The 24,796-nt window shown below is 33.8% G+C and overlaps 2 protein-coding genes across 2 annotated transcripts in view; one reads left to right on the top strand and one right to left on the bottom strand.

Moving 5' to 3' along the window:
- LOC144451822 (uncharacterized) overlaps nucleotides 1-13,898 on the bottom strand; it is a 17,096-nt gene extending 3,198 nt beyond the window's left edge. The window contains exons 1-11 of the mRNA XM_078142728.1: nucleotides 13,357-13,898; nucleotides 12,132-12,334; nucleotides 9,290-9,438; nucleotides 7,438-7,529; nucleotides 6,877-7,014; nucleotides 5,996-6,100; nucleotides 5,282-5,358; nucleotides 4,383-4,521; nucleotides 3,644-3,727; nucleotides 1,678-3,174; nucleotides 406-647 (exon numbers count right to left, since the gene is read on the bottom strand). Coding sequence (XP_077998854.1) covers nucleotides 406-647; nucleotides 1,678-3,174; nucleotides 3,644-3,727; nucleotides 4,383-4,521; nucleotides 5,282-5,358; nucleotides 5,996-6,100; nucleotides 6,877-7,014; nucleotides 7,438-7,529; nucleotides 9,290-9,438; nucleotides 12,132-12,334; nucleotides 13,357-13,423 — 2,793 coding nt within the window. The 5' untranslated portion in view covers nucleotides 13,424-13,898. The remainder of the gene's footprint in view (nucleotides 1-405; nucleotides 648-1,677; nucleotides 3,175-3,643; nucleotides 3,728-4,382; nucleotides 4,522-5,281; nucleotides 5,359-5,995; nucleotides 6,101-6,876; nucleotides 7,015-7,437; nucleotides 7,530-9,289; nucleotides 9,439-12,131; nucleotides 12,335-13,356) is intronic.
- Nucleotides 13,899-14,132: 234 nt separating this feature from the next.
- On the top strand, nucleotides 14,133-24,533 carry LOC144452120 (uncharacterized). Its single transcript, XM_078143146.1, has 2 exons — nucleotides 14,133-14,508; nucleotides 22,150-24,533. The coding sequence occupies exons 1-2, from the start codon at nucleotides 14,212-14,214 to the stop codon at nucleotides 22,258-22,260; spliced, it is 408 nt and encodes a 135-aa protein (XP_077999272.1). The 5' UTR covers nucleotides 14,133-14,211; the 3' UTR covers nucleotides 22,261-24,533.
- The last annotated feature ends 263 nt before the right edge of the window (nucleotides 24,534-24,796 follow it).

Raw genomic sequence — 24,796 nt, 5'->3', positions numbered from 1 at the left:
GTGGGAAAATATACAAAAAGCCAAGTAAATTTAGTATAAAACTGATACTTATATTTAAATGTGTCCTTACAGATGTCATCATACAGATCACAGATGATTGGCCATTCACTGAGTTGTAACAGTTCAGTGACAAGGGTTATAATTCTGTGGTTGGACAGTTCATTGAAATGTAACACTTTAGTGAAAAGGGTTGTAATTTTGTGGTTGGACAATTCATTGAGTTGTAACACTTCAGTGAAAAGGGTTGTAATTTTGTGGTTGGACAGTTCATTGAAATGTAACACTTTAGTGAAAAGGGTTGTAATTTTGTGGTTGGCCCATTCACCGAGTTGTAACAGTTCAGTGACAGGAGTTGTAATTTTGTGGTTGGACAATGCAACACTTTACTGAGAAGTGATTTATTACCTGTTCTGCATCAGCAGTAGCGTTGATGGCATACACTCGGAGTGTTTCATCACAAATGGTTCCAGTTAATGGCGTTGCATATATCGCTACTTTGATACGTTTAGTCATCTCTTCCCCCATCTGTGCACTGAGTCCATATTTGGTGAAATGGTCGGTAAATATCACACATCGATCCTTGCTAACTATACATGTTGGACCACCTGTTTCAAGGACTCCCTTCTTGATCCACTCATTTCCCTCTCCTAAAAAAAAAGAAACAAAAAAAAAATGATATCAAATAATGAAAAAGAAATGACATTGACAATAAACAAAAACTTTAGGAAGTCTTTGTAATATCTCATTGAAAAAGTGATTTATATGCAAAAAATTATTCATCACAGATCATTTTATATGTCAAAACATTTACATTTTTATTCAAAGATTTCATCTTTCTGCTCTGTTACAGTATTTTACCATGTCATATATTTTACTTGCATTGTAATGTACCTGAAAATGTTCTCCTAATGTTGTCACAAGAGGGCAGTAACACCTTCTGTAGTTGTTGGTTAGAGACCAGGAAGGGGAGAACTTTTAGGTCTTGTTACTGTTTTGATATAAATTTTTGCATAAAATGAAGCGGCTTGGAGTAATTTTGTCAATAGGCCACAAGAACTGTTACCATGGTTGCTCAGAAATGAAATCAAGGTATTTCAGTACCACTGTTACTTTGTTCAGAGAGAACACTGTATTTTATATTCTATATATGTACACATTCATTTATGTACAGTAAACCTAGATATTTTCACTTCTAGAAAGTTTGCGATTTTAATTACTGTCTTCAGCTAGTTCTCAAAGACTAATTTTCACTAATTATGAGACTGGTACATTGTGTTCATGTACAAGAAAGCATTTTTAGTCACTACTTATTTGTATGCTTTTGTTTTCCAGTAAAACATCTCTTTTATAACAAAAAATTCCAGATTTACATTATGCAACTCCAAGTCAATTTGATGTGCTACTGACATGCAGTGCAGCCATTGCATGCTTGTGATCTACCAAGTTTTGGTGATTCCAAACAATTTTTATCATTTTGACCGACAACAAATAATGTGTGCCTTTCATTAGAGGGTGGATTCCATAGTCCATGCTTATCATTCAAAAAATTTAAGTACAGTAAATCTGAAAAAAATGAAAGTTTTCTAATATATCAGTCTGGATCATTCATATGGCATTAAGTTGTAAAATGATATTCTATCCTAAAAAAAAATTAGAAGAATGAAAAATAAAACTTACCAATTTTTGACTGACTGCTCTGTAGGCTGATTTTGTCTGTGTCCTTGTCTTTGAAATTGAGGCAGTGCTGGAAAGACAACGTAACTGGAGAGTTGAACTTCAGACCATTTGGTTCACAGCAGACGACAGGACTTACCAATGCCTCTCCATCACACAGGGTAGGTTTATCGGCTTTGTTCCAACTGACGCTGACAGAGATGTCCTGTGATTGGCCCTCTGAGATAGCGTTAGGTGGGACGATGAGAGACACTCCATAGTCTGTTATTTCTAGTTTTCCTCCTGTGTGATCAAATCTGTGTGTTGCCGTGGGATACACAGCTAGTGATGCTTCCATTTGACTAATTGAACTACTGCTTTCTTCTGTGACGGTTGTATCCATAGAGTATGATGATGCTGGCATTTGATTGGCCAGTGCTGGTTGTTGTTGACTTGGTATATGTAAGCCTGCAGCACCATCAAAAGTGACTGCTTGAGGTACATCTAGGTGGTGTTCTTCAACTAAAACATCTTGTTGTGTTATAGTACCACTATCCATTGTGTCTTCAGGAATCTGTCTAAATGGGTCATCCATTTCAATAACAGGACTGGAGTCGCATTCTACATCTGAATCCAAGAATCCACTCATTGTTTCCTTGGCTGGGTTAGTTTCCAATTTCAATCCTACAGGAGCCTGCTCACTTTCACCGCGACCAAAAAACTGTTGGCTCAGAGCTGGCGGTAAGTCTCCATCTTTCATATATTTCTTCCACTCTTCTATGACTTCTGACGTCAGTGTATCAACAGCTGTATCTGAAGTGGTTGGGCTGCCATTATCACTTGTAGATGCATCATAAAAGCAACTATCGGTTGAACTCGATTCAATAAATGGGGAAAGCTTCAAAGGACGACTTCCACTCTGCGCAAAACTGAAATTTTGCTTTTGGTTTGAGCTGACATTTTGGTATTGATGTGAGAAGGATGCTGTTGTTGTTGTTGTTGTTGTTGTTGCTTCAGCAGCCGGACGAGGTGATTTCTGCTGTATTTGTACCGGCCGTTCTAGAATCTCTCCCATAACTTGATTGACATCTTTGGTCACTCCTGGCCCCGAGTAGCTAAGTACACTACTAAAAGGAAAGTCGTTGGGTGGCTTTTTGATGTGTAGAGGCGAAGGCATTGGTCGTACCTGATCACTGTACTGTCTGGCTCGTGGTGGTCCTCTCATTTGGTTAAATGACATTTGGGGGTTGAAATGTGAGGCCGACTGTGGCAACTGTTGGGTATTATACCCGTCTGTCATGTGTATATCTTCAGACTTGACATTTGCTGAATAACTGACGTTCATTGGAGGATAAACATCAGTGTCTAAGGGTCTCTTCATTCGAGTCTGTCCATAAGGGTAATGGGCCATGTGTGTTGTTATACTGGATTGGGGTTCTGCATGCCGTAATATTTCCTGTCTGACTCTTTCTTTGACACTGGGAATACTCTGGAGTGTCTCAGGCTTTGGAAGAAGTGGGCCTAAGCATTTGGAAATAAAAGGAAACAAATAATTTTTTTTTTACATGTTTGGTAAGGGATCAGTTGATGAAATTTAGTGGTAATGGTAAATAAAAGTAGTTTGAGTTGGGGACAAATACATGGGATGTTAAAGATGCATTGTTTACATTCATCATGGAAATGTCTCACAGACACACATACATACAAACATAACACACAGATAGACACAGACACAGACATAGACAGACACAAACAGACAGACAGACACACAAACATAGACACATAAACACAGATACACACTCATGCCAGACAGTCACATGTGACAGACACCCACAGACACATGGCTGACAGGCACACATGACACACTCAGACACACAGACACACACACACACACACACACACACACACACACACACAGGTGTGCTAATTGATGTGTTTACAGTCTCCCTGGCTTTTTTGATATGAAAGTTAAAGTTTGATTTAAACTTACCTTGATGGATTACTGGTTGTCTACCTGTCAAGAACTTTGTGAAGTCAACTACTTTTTGCCTTTTTCTCTGTATGCCTTCACAATCTGTGATAAAACAAAGAAAAATACATCATTGAACTTGATGTTTACGATTGTGAAATCTTCGATGAAAATATGCTAGAAGAGAATACACCTTTTAAAATATTATTTGAAATTTCTTTAAAATGTTTTTGAATTATCGCTTTATTCATCATATATTAAGTCTAATCTCAACATATAACATTCATGAAAATATTTACATAATACGACTCACATACTTGTAATTAAATTCACACCTTCTAAGTAGCCAATCACATGATATAATTCAACCAATCAAATGCAATTAATTAAAATTTACATCTTCTAAATGACCAATCACAAAATATGATTCACCCAACCAAATACCAGTCATTTACTAATTGTCACCTGATAAATGACCAATGAGCACAACATAATTCAACCAATCTAACTCAAGTGATTAAATTTACATCCTCTATTAAAATGACCAATCACAAACTATGATTCAACTAAATCAAATACCAATCATTCAATTGTCACCTGGTAAATGACCAATCAGCTAAATACAATTGCACCAATCCGAATGCAAGTAATTAAAAGTTACACCTTCTGAATAACCAATCATAAACTATGATTCAACCTAATCAAATACTAGTTACGATATGACACCTGGTAAATGACCAATCGACTGTAAATGTCTCACCTGTGATTGCTGGTTTGTACATAAATTTGACAGGATCACTATATTCCCCATTGGATGGTCTATAGAGTTTGACATGAACAGTGACAGCATGCTGAATGTCAAGTTTGTAATATGCTGGTGTCTTGAAGACGATGGCAAACTGGAAAATGAAAAAATAACTGTTAGAACTTCTAAGAAAGCAGGAACTGTTAATACAATCTCGAGATAAGACTCATCTACACAAATGGATACATGAGTATGCAAATTAGCATGTAAATGACTATTTTTAGATGATGAATATTTGATGTGATTGAACAATCATAGGATATTGAAATATTGTACTTGATAAGGGATGAGATCTCAATAGTTTAGTGTAGGATAAAAAAGTCAATTATTTTTGTTAGACCTCAGTGCCCCCCCCCCCTCCCCCTCCCTTCTAACTATTAAAATTAGCCCAAATTGATAATTGTGAGAAACAACACAATCAATTTCAAATCAGTATATGTAGTAGTATGTAGTGCTATGAATACAAATCCAGCTTACTATAGTTTCAAATTCTTCGATTTGATGGCATTTTTAACAATATTTGCATTAAAAGGTACAGAACAGATTCCATTAAAAGGAAAATCATTTTTTGCCAGCTGAGAACTAAAGTGGTTCGAAACACCCCAATCCCTAACCCCCCCCCCCAAACTTTTGTATCCTTACTTGAACTATTAATTTTATCCCTCACTATTTCTCTGAATACCTAGTGTAGAATCTACGATATTAGTCAAACAAGTCATATGATATTGACTAAAATGATGATGATAAACACTAATTTGAAGGCAGTGACAGAATTATCGATTTCTATATAGTGGTCAAAAATGTCTAGCTTTTACATCAAATAAATTTGAGACTCAATTTCAATTCTTTAGTACCTGTTTATGTACATCGCTTTGTCCAAAATCACCCCGTGATTTCCAGTTTCCTTCTATGAACTGCACTTCGATGTCCTCTGCAAATAAAAATGAGTTTTAGGTTATTTCACAGTTATTTCTTCACAGTAAATATTGTAACCTTGACGGGAGAAATAAAACTTTGATTTCAAAGACAATTAATAGGCATCATGTGATTCAACATTCTAATAGAGGAAATAACATCAAAACCTTTGCAAAATTATATTTCTTTGTTCCTGAATTCTTTCAGAGAGACAACAGCTTTATAATACGAATGTGGATGAAATTGTAAAAATTCTGTTGTTCCCTATTCTATAAAATATCCATGGCAACATCTGTTTCTTTTTCATAGGAAGTTCATTCAATGTTTCCCTGTCTTTTGTTTGAAACACTTTGAACCACAGCTAATAGTTGAAAATTTAGTTATAAATCAGAGAATAAATGTCTTTTTCACATTATCAATCAACTCTATGATATTATTTGGTAAAACATTTTTAGAAATGTGTCCAAAAATATCACAAACTCACATTTGTTTTTAAAAAAGAGAGAATTTTGAATACCCAAAAATAGAAACTAGAACTAGAAACTATAAAAACTAGAAATGTCATGAAAGCTTTTTGGTGAGATAATAAAGTTGAGTAAATTTAAAATTCAAGGTAAAGTGTATTTTTTTTGAGTGTCAATATGACCTCTCACCTTTCTTGACTTTCTCTACCAACATGTAGATTTCATCTCCACCGGTAACTTTTCCTGATGTTTTATCAAGTCGTACAATCTGTAGATTACAGGTACTTGCTGCTTCTGTGATGAAAGAACAATTATCAATTTTTAAATACCTGAAATATACATCATTTTGTGACCATATTAAAACTGTTTTACAACTGAAAAATAAATTTATCGGTGAGACCAAACAATCAAAACTATTTGATGTTATATTTGATGTTTAGAAATCTGTACTTGGCATTGAGTGTGTTTCACTTCTTAAATATATGTCATGAAATTGGTCTTGGATTGTATTTTTATAGAATCGTGCAAAATTTAACTTTATGTGTCTGCCAGTCAGTAGTTTTACCACATTATAAGCCTGTGAATTACATTTGAACTGAGCTGACATTTGTTTTTTGAACAATTATGATCTGTCATAATCTCTATACAGTCTCAGACTCTCCTATTCAGGAATCAACTGACACATGAAATCTAATCTGTCTGTCTGTGACTGTCTGTGACTGACTGACTGACTGACTGACTGACTGTCTGTCTGTCTTTCTCTAATAACTAATCTATTTGTCTGTCTGTCTGTCTGTCTGTCTGTCTGTCTGTCTGTCTGTGACTAACTACTCCAAGACACATTCCTGCTCGGCTTTACAGTGGTTTTGGTTAATAAAGTATTCAAATCTGTCCGTCTGTCTGTCTGTCTGTTACTGACTACTCCAAGACAATTCCTGCTCGGCTTTACTGTAGTTTTGGTTAATAAAGTATTCTAATCTGTCTGCTTATCTGTCTTTTACCTACCAATCTATTTGTCTGTTTGTCTCTCGCTGTAGACTCACAAATTAAACATACATATTTGTACTTACTTTTATCATAAATTGGTACCGATAATACTGGATCAGATACAATATATGTATTGGAATAATTAGGATGACGTAGAAATATTTGATAACACAAACGACAGGCGTTAATATCAAGATCCTCAGGTCGTCTTGAAGTTTCATCTGTGGAAGAAATGAATAAACGAACTTGATTACACACAAGGTAAAATATCATTTTAATGTATTAATCGTCAGTAAAAGTGAAAAAGATTTGCATGCATAATTCTTACATATATAGTAATGAAATAGATTTAAAAAAAAATAGTTTTGTCATTAGAAGTATACTGACATAATATGTAATGTAATATTTCATTTTTGCTGACAACATTTTACTTGTGAAAAAGACATATGTGAAGAGAACATGGCAAGTGTTTACTTACAATAGCAGATCTATAAGTTCAAAAATACCAAGAGCCTATTTCGCAACATTTGTGAAAGAACAGATTAAGATTTGAAAGCCTACCAAGGTTATTATACAATGATGTTATGTAAGAAATGATAGAGGATAGAAAGCTTAGAATAAAATTTGTTGTACAATTTACTCACCTCTGAACGGTTGTTTGTAGCTACTTTTTTTCATTTCGAACGCTTCACTGATATCTTTCTTCTTTTCACATCGTATACCCATACCAGCACAACTAGAAGACAAAGACAGAAACTTTAAATTACAGCATACAACATGTATTCGTGTCTGGAAGTGATTATCAAATCATTCTACAGCATTGACAGATTTAATCTAGTTTGCTATATGTTGAGCTCAATTTTCTACAATCTCTCTCTCTCTCTCTCCACTGTATAGTCAAATGTCTTTATCTAGCAAAATATTACCAAATATGGTAGTTAAATGCTAATGGAGTGTTGATCTAAATGTGATGATATTATCGTATCTACACATGACTCAAATTAACCTGCAGATTGATGGGTGTGTAGTATACTTAAACGAAGTAACCAATTAGTACAACTGCCTCATGACAAGCGCTGTTCCTCTTTTCCCCAGCAGGAGATTTAGCTAGATTTTTGGTACATTTTATGTGATCGTAGAAAATCAAGCACAGTGTAGACATGCTGGAGATCCAATCAGTTTTTTTTTTTACTCATTAGCTAGGACAAAAGCATAGAACAATCACACATTCAAAAATATCGTCATCAACTGCAACTAACCTTCAAATATCATCTAAAAGAAGTAAAAACAAAAGTGATAACTAATCCAAAGATGATACAAAGAGGAAATATCTTAACAATAATAACCTTTATCAACAATAATATGATAATAATAATAATTTATATTCGTCAAATATAAATTTGGAAACTTAATTTGTTGGATTGTCGCCTCCAGAGCAGCACTCTAATTCACTTAAATTAGGTTTTGAGATACATAGTCTAACTTGAGACTTCATTTCTTTGAATCTCCGAGACCGTGAATATTTACATACATTTTGTCTACTATCACATTCATGCTAATTTGTACATTGGAGTTTGTATACATTTACTCTATAGCATAATCGACAAGTTTACTGATGAACAGTTTTTCCTGATATCAAATAGCAATAACAATTTCTGAGCGCAATCAAAATTTATGTCACGTAGGAAACCATTTAGTTTGGATAAAATATGATGCAATAGATCTCTCCTGGTTACTAGTTCGGAATTTGAGAAGTTTCAGTAATCACAAATAATTGTTCACATGAAATGAATGACAATGGGTGCAATAAATTGTCATTATCATTTAATCGAAAATTACACACAACACAGTTTATATCAAGATTGTGTGCCTTTAAACCATGTGGTTATAAATATCACCTTGAAAATGGGGAAGTGAAAGCTACAAAGCCTATACATATGCTAATCACGATATAAACCTTGTTTGTAATGGACAGGGCACAAGTGAACATTTATTCATAAAATACAAGTGGTCAGACGTGGGACAACAGAAAAAAACATGAACCCTATTGTTGCCCCTAAGGGGCTTAACCCTTTCAATAAAAGAATTATTGCAATGGTGTTTTATCATCTGCGTAAACACACAAAGCAATGGGAAGTGAACTCAATAAAACCAGCACAATTCACCCAACTGTTTATGATAGCTAAGCTTCTGTGTTCGCCAAAATCTGTGCAAAAATGTATATTCTAGACTGTAAGACAGGTCGCGTTGTTCAGCCCTATCAGGCTACTTAATAACACAGACTTGAGTGCTGGTTGATAGTTTGGCACAAATCTTACAGGCTATGTTAATTCAAACATGATTTCAAATGTCCATAATACTTATTACCATATCACTATCTCTAGTGTCTCCTAAATTGCAGCATTTGATCTTAGAAACACAAATATTTAGGTCGGGCTTTTTTTTTTTTTTTTATAAAAAGGATGTTGAATTTTCACGTTTGTTTATTTTTCTTACCTGACAATCTGTTGTCCAGGTCCCACTGGAATGATACACATTCCATTTATGCAGTCTTTGCCAACCAGACTATAGGGGTGAGGACATGGTGGGTCTTCTTTACTGGCTAGTGTCACGACCAACTCACCGGCACATTTGCAATTATCAATCTATAAAAAATAATGAAAAAAGGAATTTTTTTTTTTATACATATTTTCTCTTACTACTTTTGAGCTTCATATTTGTGCTACAGGAGAAATCTATTAATTTTTAGTCTTCAAATGAGCTCACATGGATACTAAAAATTCTAAAATGTCAAGAGTCGGAGGAATTGCATTCATGTACACTGTGGTATTTATCAATAACAACCACCCTATTTTTTAGTTTGTTCCCTTTCCTCGGTGAAATCATTGTTGTAAAAACACAGCCTCTGACGGCATCGTCCACGATGTACCGTCAAGAGGAGTTTTTGATACAAGACAGAGAGAGAGATATTTAAGAGAATCTTGATATTTCACTAGTGTCACAGAAGAAAAATCAGTCCTAGTTTGCGAGATTGTGAATTTTCAGATTTACACCCTCTTATTTTTGATGCAGTGTACTTGTCAATGAGTAAATTGATTTTAAAACCAGAATTCCTATTCTCTGTAAAGTCATACTCATATAATATTGACACTTTACAAGAATCTTGCCCTTTTACCAAGGTACCGAACATGGTGACTGATGACTTGCCACCTCTTGTAATAATTATATGATAATAAATTTACTCATAATACACTCTAAATCTATCCAAATTTTTTCCATATACAGTTAAATACGCAAAGACAACAAATTGATAGAATCCAAAATATGAATTTTTAAAATTCAAATTATGAAACGATAACATAAACATAGAAAAAGTTACAAATTCCAGTTTGAATGGGTAAAACGTTGGGATAAGGTAGCTGAAATATTTGCCTGTATCTATATGTCCACAGTACGTTATGAAAAGTATGATTGATGACTTCCTGTTTTTGTGTCTTAATGTCATTCAGTTTCTGACATACTGAAATGTAGGTCTCAGTTCCAGTAGTCTAGTGTTATCATTAACCGATTCATATTAAAGCTCTCTCTATCAGGGTTAGAGATTATTCCATACCCACGTTGGCATCCAGACTGCCGTGACAAACATTTCAAAAGAGACATCACAGTTTCATGAAAATTGCATTAAATGTACACAAATTGATTGAAAACCATTCATGTTTATATCAAGTTATAACTTTATGCTAGTTGACTGAAATTTACTGGTATAAACTTAGGATAGATTAAACAGCTGTGGTCAAAGGTCCAGCTGGGGTCAAAGGTCATTCTGATGAAATGTACATGTTCACTAAGCCAGTACTTAAATTTTGGACAGCTGATATAAACAAAATAAGAATTGCTATATCATGAGAACTTCACTTTAATAAATGTCACAATTTACCTCAATTTTCAGGAACAAATGTCAAAGTAGAAAGAATGCAAGTTGGCTTTAAACAACAAACAGAATTTTATGGTTTTATCAAAAAAAGAGATATCTGCATGATAGAAATTGATTTTTTTTGTGAAAAAGAAACTCACAAGCTTTGATATGGAAGCCTTTGATGACCAAGTGATTTTAAGGCCTAACAAACAAATTGTGTGGTTCTGATTACGCTCAATTTTTAAATAGGTGGGGTAGGTAGATTTTTTATTATAATTTTATTTTTTTTTCATATGTGAGTGTCAGGTAGTTATGTTTTCTGTTGTTTTCTAAATGGTCTCTGTGTTATTGGTTTCTTCTCATCAGATGTACAGCATCAAAGTGAAACAAGTTTGTTCGAACACAGTCAAAACAGTGACACTCAACACAAAGTCAGGTTGTAATGTCATAACAGTAAACTGAATTCCTAGAGTCTATACAAATAGACTATATATATTAATCTTGACTCTGGTGTATTGCTTCACGTCAAATTGTGCTACAAGATTGTGAACAAGTGAATTTATTTCAATCTGTATGAGACAACCCTATTGTTCTGAGGGTGGTTTTTTTCTTTGCAATTTCTGAAACCTTCCCTTTGTATAATTACTACTTTGGCACTTGTTCATGGTGAAGTGAAACTATTGAATTTGGATATTCTATTATATAAAAGCATTACATCTTGCAATAATTATAGTGATGCTGTCTACAGAGGTCAGTGACCACTTTTCGTGATCATAATTACATATATGAGGCATATCCTAATGATGTAGAAAGTAAGAGTTTCAGAATTGATGAAACCTATCTATACTGGCTGGAATAGGGAGTCCAAAAACCCATTCTGATGGAAGAACAATGGTTTTCTGAGTCACAAATTTCACCTACACTACAGTAGACAGGAATGCATAGGATAGAATTGAAGGAATGGAACAGATGTTCCACAACATTGAAATGAAGATTATATTTATCGGGGGTTATTATATGTTGAAATGACACAAATTGGGCCAATCTATCTAAAGCTAGTCAAACGACCAAATAAAATGAACCTAAATGAGTCATAGGGAGGGTATGTAGGAAATCAAGTCATGAAGTATGTTAAATCTGGTAAAGAAATATACAAAGAATACAATACTATTTGATGCAATAGAAAGAAAGATTACAGACAATCTTTTCTCTAGTAGTAGTAACCATGCAATCAATTTTCAGGGTGTCAGATTCAAATATGAAATAAACGAATATATGATGATATACAACTTTCTAATAATATCCCGTAGCACTGTGATATGACTTTGGAGCCTAATAGTTGACACCGACAATCCTTTAGTTTAATATCCAACTTTATACACAATATCTTTATGTAGTAAATTACTGAATGTATAGACTGACCTGTACAGTAGGGTAGGACGCCCTGTCTACTTTGCTGTTCTCTCCATGCAAACTTCCAGCTGTCTCACCCTCTGATTTATACCTGAATCGTGAATCTCTGGCTTTAGGTTGTTCAATAATAGTAATGATTGGTTTCTCAATTCCACCATCTATCAAAGTCATTGCCGTTGTCGTCATTCTTGGTGCTTGCGAACTTATCCATTCTATTAGTGTTAAAAGATGATGCATGTAAGTAATAAAAAGTTAAAGTATAACTTGATCACGATATCATTAGTCTATAGTTCCTGACGATCGTGTTCCAATTTACACTACGTTATCTTCACACATTAATCACACATTTTTATTTTCACTAGTACTGTGTGAAGATAATGTAGTGTAAATTGGAACACGGTCATCAGAAACTAGACTATCATGATGTATATATTACAAAATTGAAATATTTACTTGTTTGTTAAAATTGGTTTTCATTTGTAGGAAAGCAAAATAAAACAAAAAAATGGTCCTTGAACTGTATTAGACTTTGTTGATTTGGCAGGATTTTTTTCAAGGGATTGTTATGTACTCTGTGGTCCCAATTCACACAAAACGGGTCTAAAATCTGATTTACTTGACTTGCTTGCTTTCTGTGGAAATAGTAAACTGAACGAGTTGAACAAAGTCACAGATCACTAGTCTGAGGAAAGGCGTGTCAAAATTACATGTAATATGGCATAAGTTTTGTAACCGTTAATAAAAAGATGCAAATTGTCACTATTTCAACTTCTTTGATTTCAACTTCTTTGGCTTTATTGCATACAATTTGACATTTTGAACAGTTAAATTTTCATTTTTCATCTAGAACCATTTTCTTCAAAATTTTAAGATATAACTCTTTATATATATCGGTTACTTTCATTTCGCACATGGTGCTAAGAAACAAAGTGACGTATGGAGTGGGCTCTCCCTAATATACCATATTTGGGCATAAATTGTGACTCACTCACTGCAATGGCGGACTATAGAAAAGATTATTAATGCTGTCCTGGGGCTAAAACCGACCCGTGAAACACCGCTATATTGCTCAAACACATCTCAGCGGCTTCACTTTTTAACATGATGTATCTAAATTATGATTTTTTTTCCCCCTCCTACCTCTCCTTGGTACAAAATCTACATAACTCAAGATGAAAACACAGGTTCTGATCCAAGTTCCCTAGATATTATGTCATGGTAACTTAGGACTTACCTGCACTCGTTATGTCGTTAAAGGGAACAGAGTCGACTTCCAAATCTGGATTGCCGTGATAGGCCATTATGTGTGTTCAGTGATTGAAAAAAAAAGCTAACTATCGAATACTATGTTGAAGGAGGTTATCGGTCGAAATGGTGTCTTTTTTTACCGAACGTGTTTGATTATCTACATAATACCGCGTACCGCTGGTTGCGTGGAGCGTGACATGAAGATGTCCAAAAACAGTGCACAACGATACATACAATACAAACAAAGTCTATCGAATTTTTGGTGACTTATTCACAAGTGTTGTAGTTAAACTGTAAACTGGTTATCTAGAAATTCGAGGTGTGTGAATGTCGTCTGGTATTCTGTTCCACTCGAGGGAAACTGCTGAAAACCGATGACTAAAGTATGCTGTAAACACCCTATATACATTTACTATGATGTAGACTGTAGAATCTATTTTGAGTGTGCTAGGGAAATCCCCTCCATGGCTTCTTCTCCAGCGAGTACTTGGAAAACCCCTTGTAATCGCCGGTGATTGGCTGACTGTTCTAGTTAGGCTCGAATCTGGCAAGTATTCCCCAGCCACTCATAACAATTCAAACCCAATAGTTTGTTTATATACTATATTGTAATTTATTTAGACAATAGTGAAAATAAATTATCATATTATATTGATTATATTTGCGCATATATATACACACACATACATAGGTGTATTTCTGTACATTGAACGAGGCTCCTAGCAACCATACTGAAGTAAATACGTAACTATGCGCCCGGCGTCTAGTAAACATGGAATATACAGCGCCACCAACACTATCTTTCAACGTCGACAGAAAGTAAAGATATCATTCAATCAACATGGCTGCGGTTCTTCAACAACCCGAGCATGAGGTACAGAAAGTGCTTCTTACACAGGGCGATCTTAGCGAAGCACCGACGCCTGCACCCGATCAACCATTGAGAGAAATAGCACCGTCGGTGACAAGTACCACAGATCATGCGACGACGATAGCCACAGACGAACTGGAAAGAAAGTTAGAAGAGGGGCTTCGAGTAGATGACGACGAAGACCCACCGTACGTTGCTCCTGTGGAAGATCCGTATTCGAGAGCAGTAAAATATCTAGAAAAATACAACGTTATGCACGTTTTTCAGGTAAGTTTCCCGTCTTGGTGAAAAACCAGTCAGTACAAAACACGTTTCCGTTTCCGTTTCCGTATGGTCGACAGTGGGTTGTTTCCATGCCATTGTCAACAATGTGAACCAAAACAAAGAAAGAGTGTTTGGCTGTTTGTGCTCTATACTAAATGATTCAGGGCAGTGGAAACACACATTGATTCATATACATTCGAAGTGTCTAGGTAGGAACGATGGTTGCCGTATGAATGTCAGATCATTTTTTATATCAGTTTTGCAATGGCAGTTATAATGCAAAAGTAATGTCGAGATAAAGAATAGAGTTGAACAGATGGATGATAATTTGTAGATTACTGAAGAATAAGAAACATTGTTTAGAATTAATAAACCATTGGGTTAAAATTGTGACCCTCAAATACCATTTAGGAATCTATGTTGCTAAGATTTTCGAATCACTAGGATGCAATGTTATGTTGGGATTGAAGAAAAAAATACACTGTAACAGAATAAAAGTCCTGAAATTTATATGACTTAATTGTCACACCTAACATTACATAGGAATTCTATCTGCATGTCAGTTATTTGTTTGTTTGTGAAGGCTATTTCACAAATATAATATGAGACCATTTTTAATAAAGGATTGATTGATTTGTGTGATTGTAATAATATAATGTCAAATAGTAGTTGATTTCATACTATTTAAACATAGTCACACTGTCATTTTTTAAATTTTTTTAAATTTTAAATTTTTTTTAATGATTGTGTACAGTCGTTGTTTAAAAGTAGACACAACCTGAGTTTATAAACTTTTTACTCAAGTGAAAATTTCGTAGTATATTGCTAATATTGATGCATGCCTCCTTTGGCATTACTGTTAGTCTTCTGGCATTGTTAGAACTGTTGAGTGCATACATGTAGTAGGGAGTTCCTGTACATTTTTTGATGGAATTATATATAATACATTTTGTAAATTATGTCATTGGATCGTCTATAAGTTATAGCCTAATACCAGGTTTGAGTTCAGTCAATATTGCAAGTGATGGCTAAGTTAGCTGCAATAATTGTAGCTACAATTATTGCAGCTATGGCTAAGTATACATCAGTACGTCGTAGAATACTGTGGGTTGCAGGTTCCTTTTAATAATAATATGTAGAAAAAATTACACTCCAAAAACTTATAAACTCAACTTGTGACCCTGTAACTGTTATATCATACAATTATAACTGGCATATTTCATGCTTGAAGATATGTTAATTTGCATCTCACTGTCTCAGGACAAGCATTAGTACATTATACCACCATAGGTGTTTTAGTGTGTTTATATTCTGACATATTACGTCAGCAGTTTCCATGGTATGAATATATTATAAGACATGATATCTGAATCATATCAGCTGTAGATTACAATTACATGTAGAAGTAACCAGAGATTGTCTGAGTCATAGTGGTCAACTTGAGTAACAGATAGCGATATCTCTTTCTACAATAGAGAAAGTCAAAATTATAAAATCAATATCATCAAAATTATAAGTTTGAAATTTCTAACAAAATTATCAAAATATTTGTATTTGTCTCATGTTGTATATTTATTGTTGTTGCACTGAAGTTAATTATATTACAGCAATGACCAACGTTGTAAACCAAAGACCTCTTTATGCAGCACCACCACCGTCTGAAACCCACCATGAGGGTAGTCATATTTTGTTGCTTCAACAGAAATCTGCACTCTGGCTTTGGAGAATGAGCAATGACTAATACCAAATGTAATCATGGAAAATATATGGTTTCATAACTGTGAATCATCAATGGCCATTATATATTTTAAAAAAATCAAATTTGATGATATAGGACTAAATTGATCATACAAAGAGATAAAATATCTGAGAATCTTGCATTTCAAAATTATTTTTGTGAAAATCAGTGTACTACCACTGTAGCAGTCGAAGTACAGGGTAAATTATATATGGCAGTAATTGCCTCTAGTGGTCGTCAAAATGTCATTGAAATCTCATTATCATAGACAAGTAACCTTATACAGAGACTTTCTGTCTGTTTCACTTATATCATAGAATCTTAAAAGTGTTTTTTTTTTATCCCACTCACGTAAATTTTTAAGGTTTTTGTTTTACCCAGACCTATAATTCATTGTAGATTTGTATAGAGTAAATATAGACTATATAATACGACTATTTTCACACCGACATGACTATTTTATAGCCCCAAACTATTTTTTGTAATCTCTTTATTAACATTTCTGTGTCAATTGTACGAGTGTGAAGCTACCATCATATTCATATTCATATTCACTTTCAAAAGTTGACCTCTACGATCAATGTGAATATGATGATAGCTTCACACGTTCGTCATCAGATTCGAAGTCTTCCGAATGGGTACAAACAAGCGTTCGGCAAATCACAAATCCTTCATTGGCAGGTTGAAATCATGTGATTGTAGTTACTTTTCACTTGATTAGCGTGGATTTGCATGCGTTCTTCTTATTTTTGCCAGAGTATCCAATTTGCACCATGAATTATTGTTGTCATATAAAAAACTAATTTGGATGTTTAGTATGCCTTTCCCATATCTTTGAAAATGAAATATCAATATTTGGGTGTACAAAAAACCTGTATGAGTAATGTAATAAAATACGGCCTGGCTGCGGGTGTGTTTTGATTTTCCGCAGTGCTGCTATCTTTGAAACCCTACTTAACACTTACACTGGTGAAATTTACACAAAATAGTGTTGTCAAGACCACAATTATCAATATGTGTGAAGTTCCCTTGATCAGGATCGGTCAATGCAATCGATTGTGAAAAATAATGGTCCATGACAACAATAATTCATGGTGCAAATTGGATACTCTGGCAAAAATAACAAGAGAGCATGCAAATCCATTTAAATCAAGTGAAAAGTAATTACAATCACATGATTTCAACCTGCCAATGAAGGATATGTGATTTGCCGAACGCATGTTCATACCCATTCGGAAATACTTCGAATCTGATGATGAGGTGTAAGCTATCATCATATTCACATTGATTGTAGAGGTCAACTTTTGAAAGTGAATATGAATATGAATATGATGGTAGCTTCACACTCGTGTCAATTGTCAAGGCTTCATTTTATAAAATCATGGCTTACCATACACTATAGATCTGTATCTAGGATACATGTAGACTAGTCACTATACTACTAATTTCATACAAAGTATTATCATTGCTATTTTTAGGAACAATCAGTCTAGACAAATTTTTTTTAATTTCGATTTCTACATTTGAATGTAAATTTTGATGGCTGTATTTTATATCAAGCCAATCATACATAACCAATTCATAGACTACATGTAAATACATAACTGACTTCACAGACAACATAATGATTGCAGTTTTATTACTTGTACTTCGCTGCGTAGGCAAGTCACCATCAAATCTATCCAATGATACAGACTAACAACTTGAGGTGCAAAAGTTGTTCAATAAAAACTTCAATCTGTATGATTATCACCGGTAGTATGAATTTCAGAAAGTAATTAGTTGTTTTGAGTACATGTTATATAAAATTAGGAATAATAGTAAATATTCAAACAGTAAAATAAAACCATTCTCAGGTTTATTTTTAGTCTGGAGAAGGTTTTATAACGTGGTACAGTTGAACTTTTGATATTTGATTAGAAAATCTGTCTCATTTATTCAATTTGACATTTACTCAAAGACATTTCTACTGTACATTTCTATTGTAGTCATTTTTCCCTTGGCCTTAGAACTTAGTGTATAATAAAGGATTCACTTTAGATGAAACAGGGCTTTTTTTTATTAAAGAGGTTTTTAAGTTTATTTGAGTAGTTACTAGCTTAGAGTAATCTTTCCAACACTCTTTTGAAAACACACATTTCAATTTTGGCAATCAATCAATCAATCAATCAATCAGTCAATCAATCAATCAATCAATCAATCAATCTCAAACAAATGCAATTCTATTAAAGTGGCACAAACTGTGTTTTATGAACTTTTTAGTTGTGTAAAAATACTTACATAAAACCTTTATTTATTCTAGTATAATAGTAATGTCCATACATGCCTAAATGTATGACATATTTTCTTCTTGCATTGTTAGCACAGTTGATTGTATTAGTAGTAGTAGTAGTAGTAGTAGTAGGGATTTCACATTTTACATAGGTATCCAAATTTCATCCAGTTGTTCAAAACTTATATCTTAATACCAGGTTTGAGTTCTGTCAACTGTAAGTGATAGTTAAGTATACTTGAGTAAGGCCTAAAAAAACTGTTTGGTTCCGATTACCCAACCCCACTTAGTTTTTCATTGCCGAACCAAAAACTGTTTTTTATGTATACGAGAAAAAAATAATAAAATCACGAAAATTATTAAGTCTTGCAAGAAATAGTAGATACGGAAACTGACATCAACTTAAAAAAGGCAATATAAAACTCTTTTGAAAAATATCAACTTCTTTTGAAAAATACAAATTTTGAAAACAGTTCTTCCAATCTGTAATGGCTTACATCTAACGACAAGAAACCAATAACACAGAGACCATATGAAAAACAATGGAAAACATAACTACCTGAACTAGACATTCGCACATGAAAAAAAAACAAAAAAAAACATCTTCCTACCCCACCTATTCTAAAATTGATTGTAATCGGAACCACACAATTTCTTTTTTGGCCTACCCCGGTAAGTAGAATACTAGAAGTAGGTTTTAATATTCAACAAACACTATATCCAAAAAATATTATAAACTCAGTGTGTGTCCCTTTGAATCATAACTTATAATTTCAATGCCCCATTTCTTTTCTATGTCATATTTTTTCAATAAATAGATAGGTGACTGAGATTTGATTAGTAAATATTGATACCAAGGATTGTGAGTATTTATGCACTATTTTAGGGAAAAAGACACCAAAAAATAATGTGTTAAAATCAATGAAATTTTTTATAGGAGACACTTTACTTTTGAAGTGTTTTATGACCACAAGTGAGATCAATTCAATTCCTGTATTGCCTTTTAAATTTATTTATCTTGTCAAAATAACGACTTGCAGCAGTAGTGGAATATGGGAGTGGAATGTTTTTTTCTTTAAATAGTTAAACTACTGTTGCTACAAGTACAATACCCATGCACTTGTTACAAGCAAGTTCGCCTTTATTTCTCCTAGCCTTCAAGCAAAGTAAGTCACTGGTCGCGATGTATAAAACTGACTACATTTTTGTACATTGTAAGCTCTACATGGGTTATTTGTACACTTCAGGATACAAAACAAAATCCTTCTTCTGACATACATTATAGCTCTCTGTGACATAGCTCCAGTCTATATTGTAAAACCGTGATCTCCTCCAAACTTAAACACACATCAACGAGATCCCTTCATTCAACTTTGAAGAGTCTCCTGCTTTCTACAAAATTTCAAGAACAAGACATACTTTTTCAAACTATGCTTCTAAAACTTTTGGAATTCTTCACCAATAGACAAGCATAAAATCTGAACACTTTCATGAACAAACTGAAGATGATACATTTGTTCAAACAAGCATTCATTGTGGATTGACCCGTTTGGTACATTGGGGCGAAACTATGATTGTACTTGTAGAGTCTGGCATGGTAGAAGTATTTTGATTGATCAATTAATTGATTGATAGTAAAATACATGACAGTACCGTGTTTGAACATGTATGTCCGGGTTGTTGTCTAACAAACATAACCTGCCTATTCAATTAGATCGATAAAGTCAGGCCTGAGCAAGAATTCTTTTTATCAGCCCCAGACTATATAATTGATGGTGTGTGTGCAATACTTTGATGACCACTATTCAGACATCAAAACGACTGCTGTCTAGTCATGTATGCATTCATTTATATTTGCAATAGAGTAAGTCAGTTTTACAATCCCAACATTGGTTTGATAATGTCATGACCATTCTTGACTGCCATATTAATCATGTGTGTATCATGACAGAACCCCATGATGCGAGAGTGCAAGTGTGGCATTCTCAGGATATTTGCATTGAGTGCTTGCAGTGTTCTCTGCGAAAGTGCAGCAAAAAAACACTGCAAGCACGAGTGCAAATACCCTGTATGTGTACCCATACTAGGGTTCTGTTCTTATTACATATGTTTAAACTTTATCCAAAACAGAACATTTCTGTAAAAAAAAATGACACTATGTGATTGCATACTTTTGTGTAGAATGAACGACTGCACCCTCATTTATATTGAAGCTAACCTTTTCACACCACCAGTTTACTCAACACATACAGCAAAATTTGGATCATTCTGTCACATCCAGTTAGACACTGAAGAAGGACATGTGAATTGTTCAAAACATGTCTGTTTCTCAATCAAAGTGGACAAAGAGAATGTTGTGTACGAATCATAGCACGTCCATGAACATACATTAGTATTATGGAAAATGACTATTCTCAATTTAATTATATACCCATCATGTAGACTTTCTCTATACAGAAATATAAAGGAAATAGAGAAATTAGTAAACTACAGATACATTGTGTAAAACATGCTGAACATTTCACTACAATAGTCCTTCCGTAACAGCAGACAGTTTGTCCAGCAAATTGTAATTAAATAATGAAAGTAAGGAACAAGGTTGATGTTGTTTTTAACCAGAGAAGAAAACATTTCTTACACGTACTGAACCGAAAACTCACTTACTTCCATGTATGTTTATCTTGTAAAGGTTATTCTAGATAAAGGTTTGCAATTAAGGAAAATGCTGTTTTATTTCCCTTGTGTTTATAAACTCCGCCTCCATATCTCCCTCGAGATAACGTCCGTTTCTACACAATTTATATTCGCTGCGAAATAGACACATGAAAAACTGTACATGAACATTTAGTGTTTGAAACTTACAACAGTTCTCTTGTCATCAGTAAAATTTGATGAATTGTTTGAATACAAAATTGTTGATCAAACTTTTAGAATTTTATTTAAGTATAAATTTAATGATATGGATTACCAGGGGTATTTGAATTCCACTTCGATGTGTATCGTGCATTTAGTTCTGATATTTTTGTGTGGTTTGATTAAAGGCACATGATATTTAGACTATGGTTCAAAATTTGCGCACACAGTTGTCCTCCACAACAGAGCTATAGAAAAAGTTAGTCCAGAACAAAAGAATGATCCTACGTAGTCCCCTTATGGCTCCATTGATAGGATAATATGAAGTGAGAACATGGGATTCAGACATTGGGCTTTTAAGTGCACGTTTGTGTAATTTTTAAAAGAAAATCGTTAAAAAATGTAGATTTCTAAAAATCACTTGGAAAGCTAATCAATGTCACTGTTATAATAACAACAGTGGAAATATATGCTGCTACCATAGCTGTGTATTAAACCACGATATTGTACTGTCAAATTTAGAGAGAACAGATTTACTTTCTGTTGCAAAATTGATTTGAGGGGGAATGCCTTTCCATGGATTCAAAATGAGAGACATTGCTAATTGCTAAATGTGTGTTAATGATATGTGCATATCTATTTAAGTCTGACTGAAGAAAAAAAAAAATTAAAAAAAAACTCCCCCCAAGAAATGTTGAAATGTCACAACATACATTGTCAAACAGTGTCTGTTCCTTATATCTTTCATTACTGATAAACTTTGTTGTCTTTATTTATACAGACATTGACTGCCAATTTAGTTTACCACAGACCAGAAGATCCATTACAATTTATGCTGGATGAAATCTTAAAAATGCAGAAGGATCGAGCCCAACAGCTCTCGGATTCTTAAAAGAAGGATGGACACTTGAATTGGATTTATGTATTTAGTTTTGAAGCAAGATTTAGTGAAGATGACAAAAAGAAAAATAATTTGAAAAATCATGAGGCTGAAAGTTGATGTTGAACTGCGTGATACCACATTATATGATGATGTACGTGACAGTAACTTTGAAGTTGAAGATTGAAGATTGAAACCCCAAGCATTATAATACCCAGGAGTGTTTTGTTGTTTTTTTATGTCTGGTGAAAATGAAAGAGAGACAAAATGTGGATTTCCACACCAATAAACTTACAAGAGAGTACATTTCTGCTGTAACTTGATAAAGTTTATATTTTGTAAGCCAAGACATTGAATGGTTAATGATCCTCTCTACACTTTCAGTTTTCAATGGTGTTTTAAGCTAATCAAGTTTCAGCACCTGGTACAAACGTTTTACACCAACCATGACTTGAAACATATTATGTAACTTACTACAATGGTGAAACACACAACAAATAGCTATCTTCAAGTTTTGAATACTCAGTGTTAAATTTCTGTTTGCGATTCAGTTACACACTTTGTCTGATATAACAATGGGGGTAAATTGTGGTGGTGTTGTCATTGGCAGGTAAAATATACTTGAATTTCACAGGTTTTTGACAGGAGATACCCACCACATTGTGAATTGAAGTAACTATGGGCATATTAACAGAGTTTATGGTCTCACTTATTTCGGTTAAAGCTTATTGGAAAACACAGACCATGAACAGAGAATGACACTTTTATGTGCATTATATGCATATATATTATGAAGTTTACTTCCATATCACACTGCAACTCAGTATTAGTAGATTCAACAAGCTGCACTTATAATTTCAAACCCAACGAATTATCCCTATGCAAACTTTACAACTAACTCTACATTTGAACTCAATTTCTGATCAGTATTTTCGTGAAATATGCTGATTTGAAGATTTGCTGCATCTTTGCATGAAATGTTAACTATGGTTGCACTGCGTCACACCTCATTCTGGTCAATACTTACATGAAATGTTAACATGATGATTGGCTGCATTGTGTCACGCCTAATTCTGGTCAACACTTTAATACATGAAATGTTAACTTTAAATATGCGACTGTGGCTGCATTGCGTCACACCTCATTCTAGTCAATACTTACATGAAAGATGCTGATTTGAAGATTAGCTGCATCTTGTCACGCCAAATTCTGATCATCCTTGCATGAAATGTTTAACTTATACAACTGTGGCTGCATTGCGTCACACCCAATTCTGGTCAACACTTTTATACATGAGATGTTAACTTGAAGGTTGGTTGCATTGTGTCACACCTGGTTAAAGTTCGTTTGGGACATCCAATTACATGGAATGAAATTCAGCAAAAATGCCATACTGCAATACAAATTACTTCTCAACAATGTCATGTTGTCAAACAAGATATTTTGTCATGTCAATTTCTGGATTTTTTTTTTATTGGCCAAAGTGAACATCTGTTGAATTATAACTGCCAGGTCATGAGAAAGAAGTAAATTGGTGCCATTTGAAATATTTTACACATTTATTTAGTTTACGTACATGGTTAGTTAGACTCAAGTAAGATAGTGTACAGCTCAAAGGTGAAATTTTTAGCTTTAGGTTGAATAAGGGAAAAATATTTTGCTTCCGTTCTACTCTACTGCATGCTAGTTTTCATCCCATCTTGAATCTCAAATTTTCGAAAAGAGGGAACACCTTCTCTAGACTCTCTTACAGTCCTCGGAGCTTCGCATAACTAAAATTTAGGTTATTTTGTATGTATCGATATCTACTGCGTAATTGTACTCGAATATCCTTTTACTGTACACCCTCATCAACCACATACAGTTAACCATTTGTTGACGTGTTATTGTAAAGCTCGGGGCGTCACACAGAGTGTTGCAATAACACGTCAACGAATGGCACAGTACAAGGATATTCGAGTACAATTATGCAGTAGATATTGGTACATACAAAACAACCCTTTTAGCGACGTGAAGCTCCAAGGACTGTGAGAGAGTCTACTCCTTCTCCAGTTTCAAATCAGAACATGCTGACATAAATACAAACTTGAGTACACTTTCTTTTTTATTTGCATATGCTAACATTAATATGATGCAAAAATGTAACATTATATTTTCAATATATACTATAACGTTCTTTGTGTTAAATAGGTCAGTGTAAATTGCTAACCACTTGCTTTATATAGTATATATATTATTCATAATTTCATCAACATTTTTGTAAAAAAAAAAGAAGCAAAATAACCCGGTTTCACTTTTTAGAAGTGTATATATATATATATATATATATATATATATATATATATATATATATATATATATATATATATATATATATATATATATATATATATATATATATATATATATATATATACACGCAACTTTAAAACATTGATACATTGGATTAAATAAACAAATCAAAATTATAACAGGATATCCAGTGCAATTAAACCAGGGATTTTTTTAATTGTGTTGGTTTTAATTTTTTTGCTGTTTTTTGTTTTTC

Source organism: Glandiceps talaboti, chromosome 2 (assembly GCF_964340395.1).
Source record: "Glandiceps talaboti chromosome 2, keGlaTala1.1, whole genome shotgun sequence".
Classification (NCBI taxonomy): Eukaryota; Metazoa; Hemichordata; class Enteropneusta; family Spengelidae; genus Glandiceps; species Glandiceps talaboti.
This window is presented reverse-complemented; position numbering and strand designations above follow the sequence as displayed.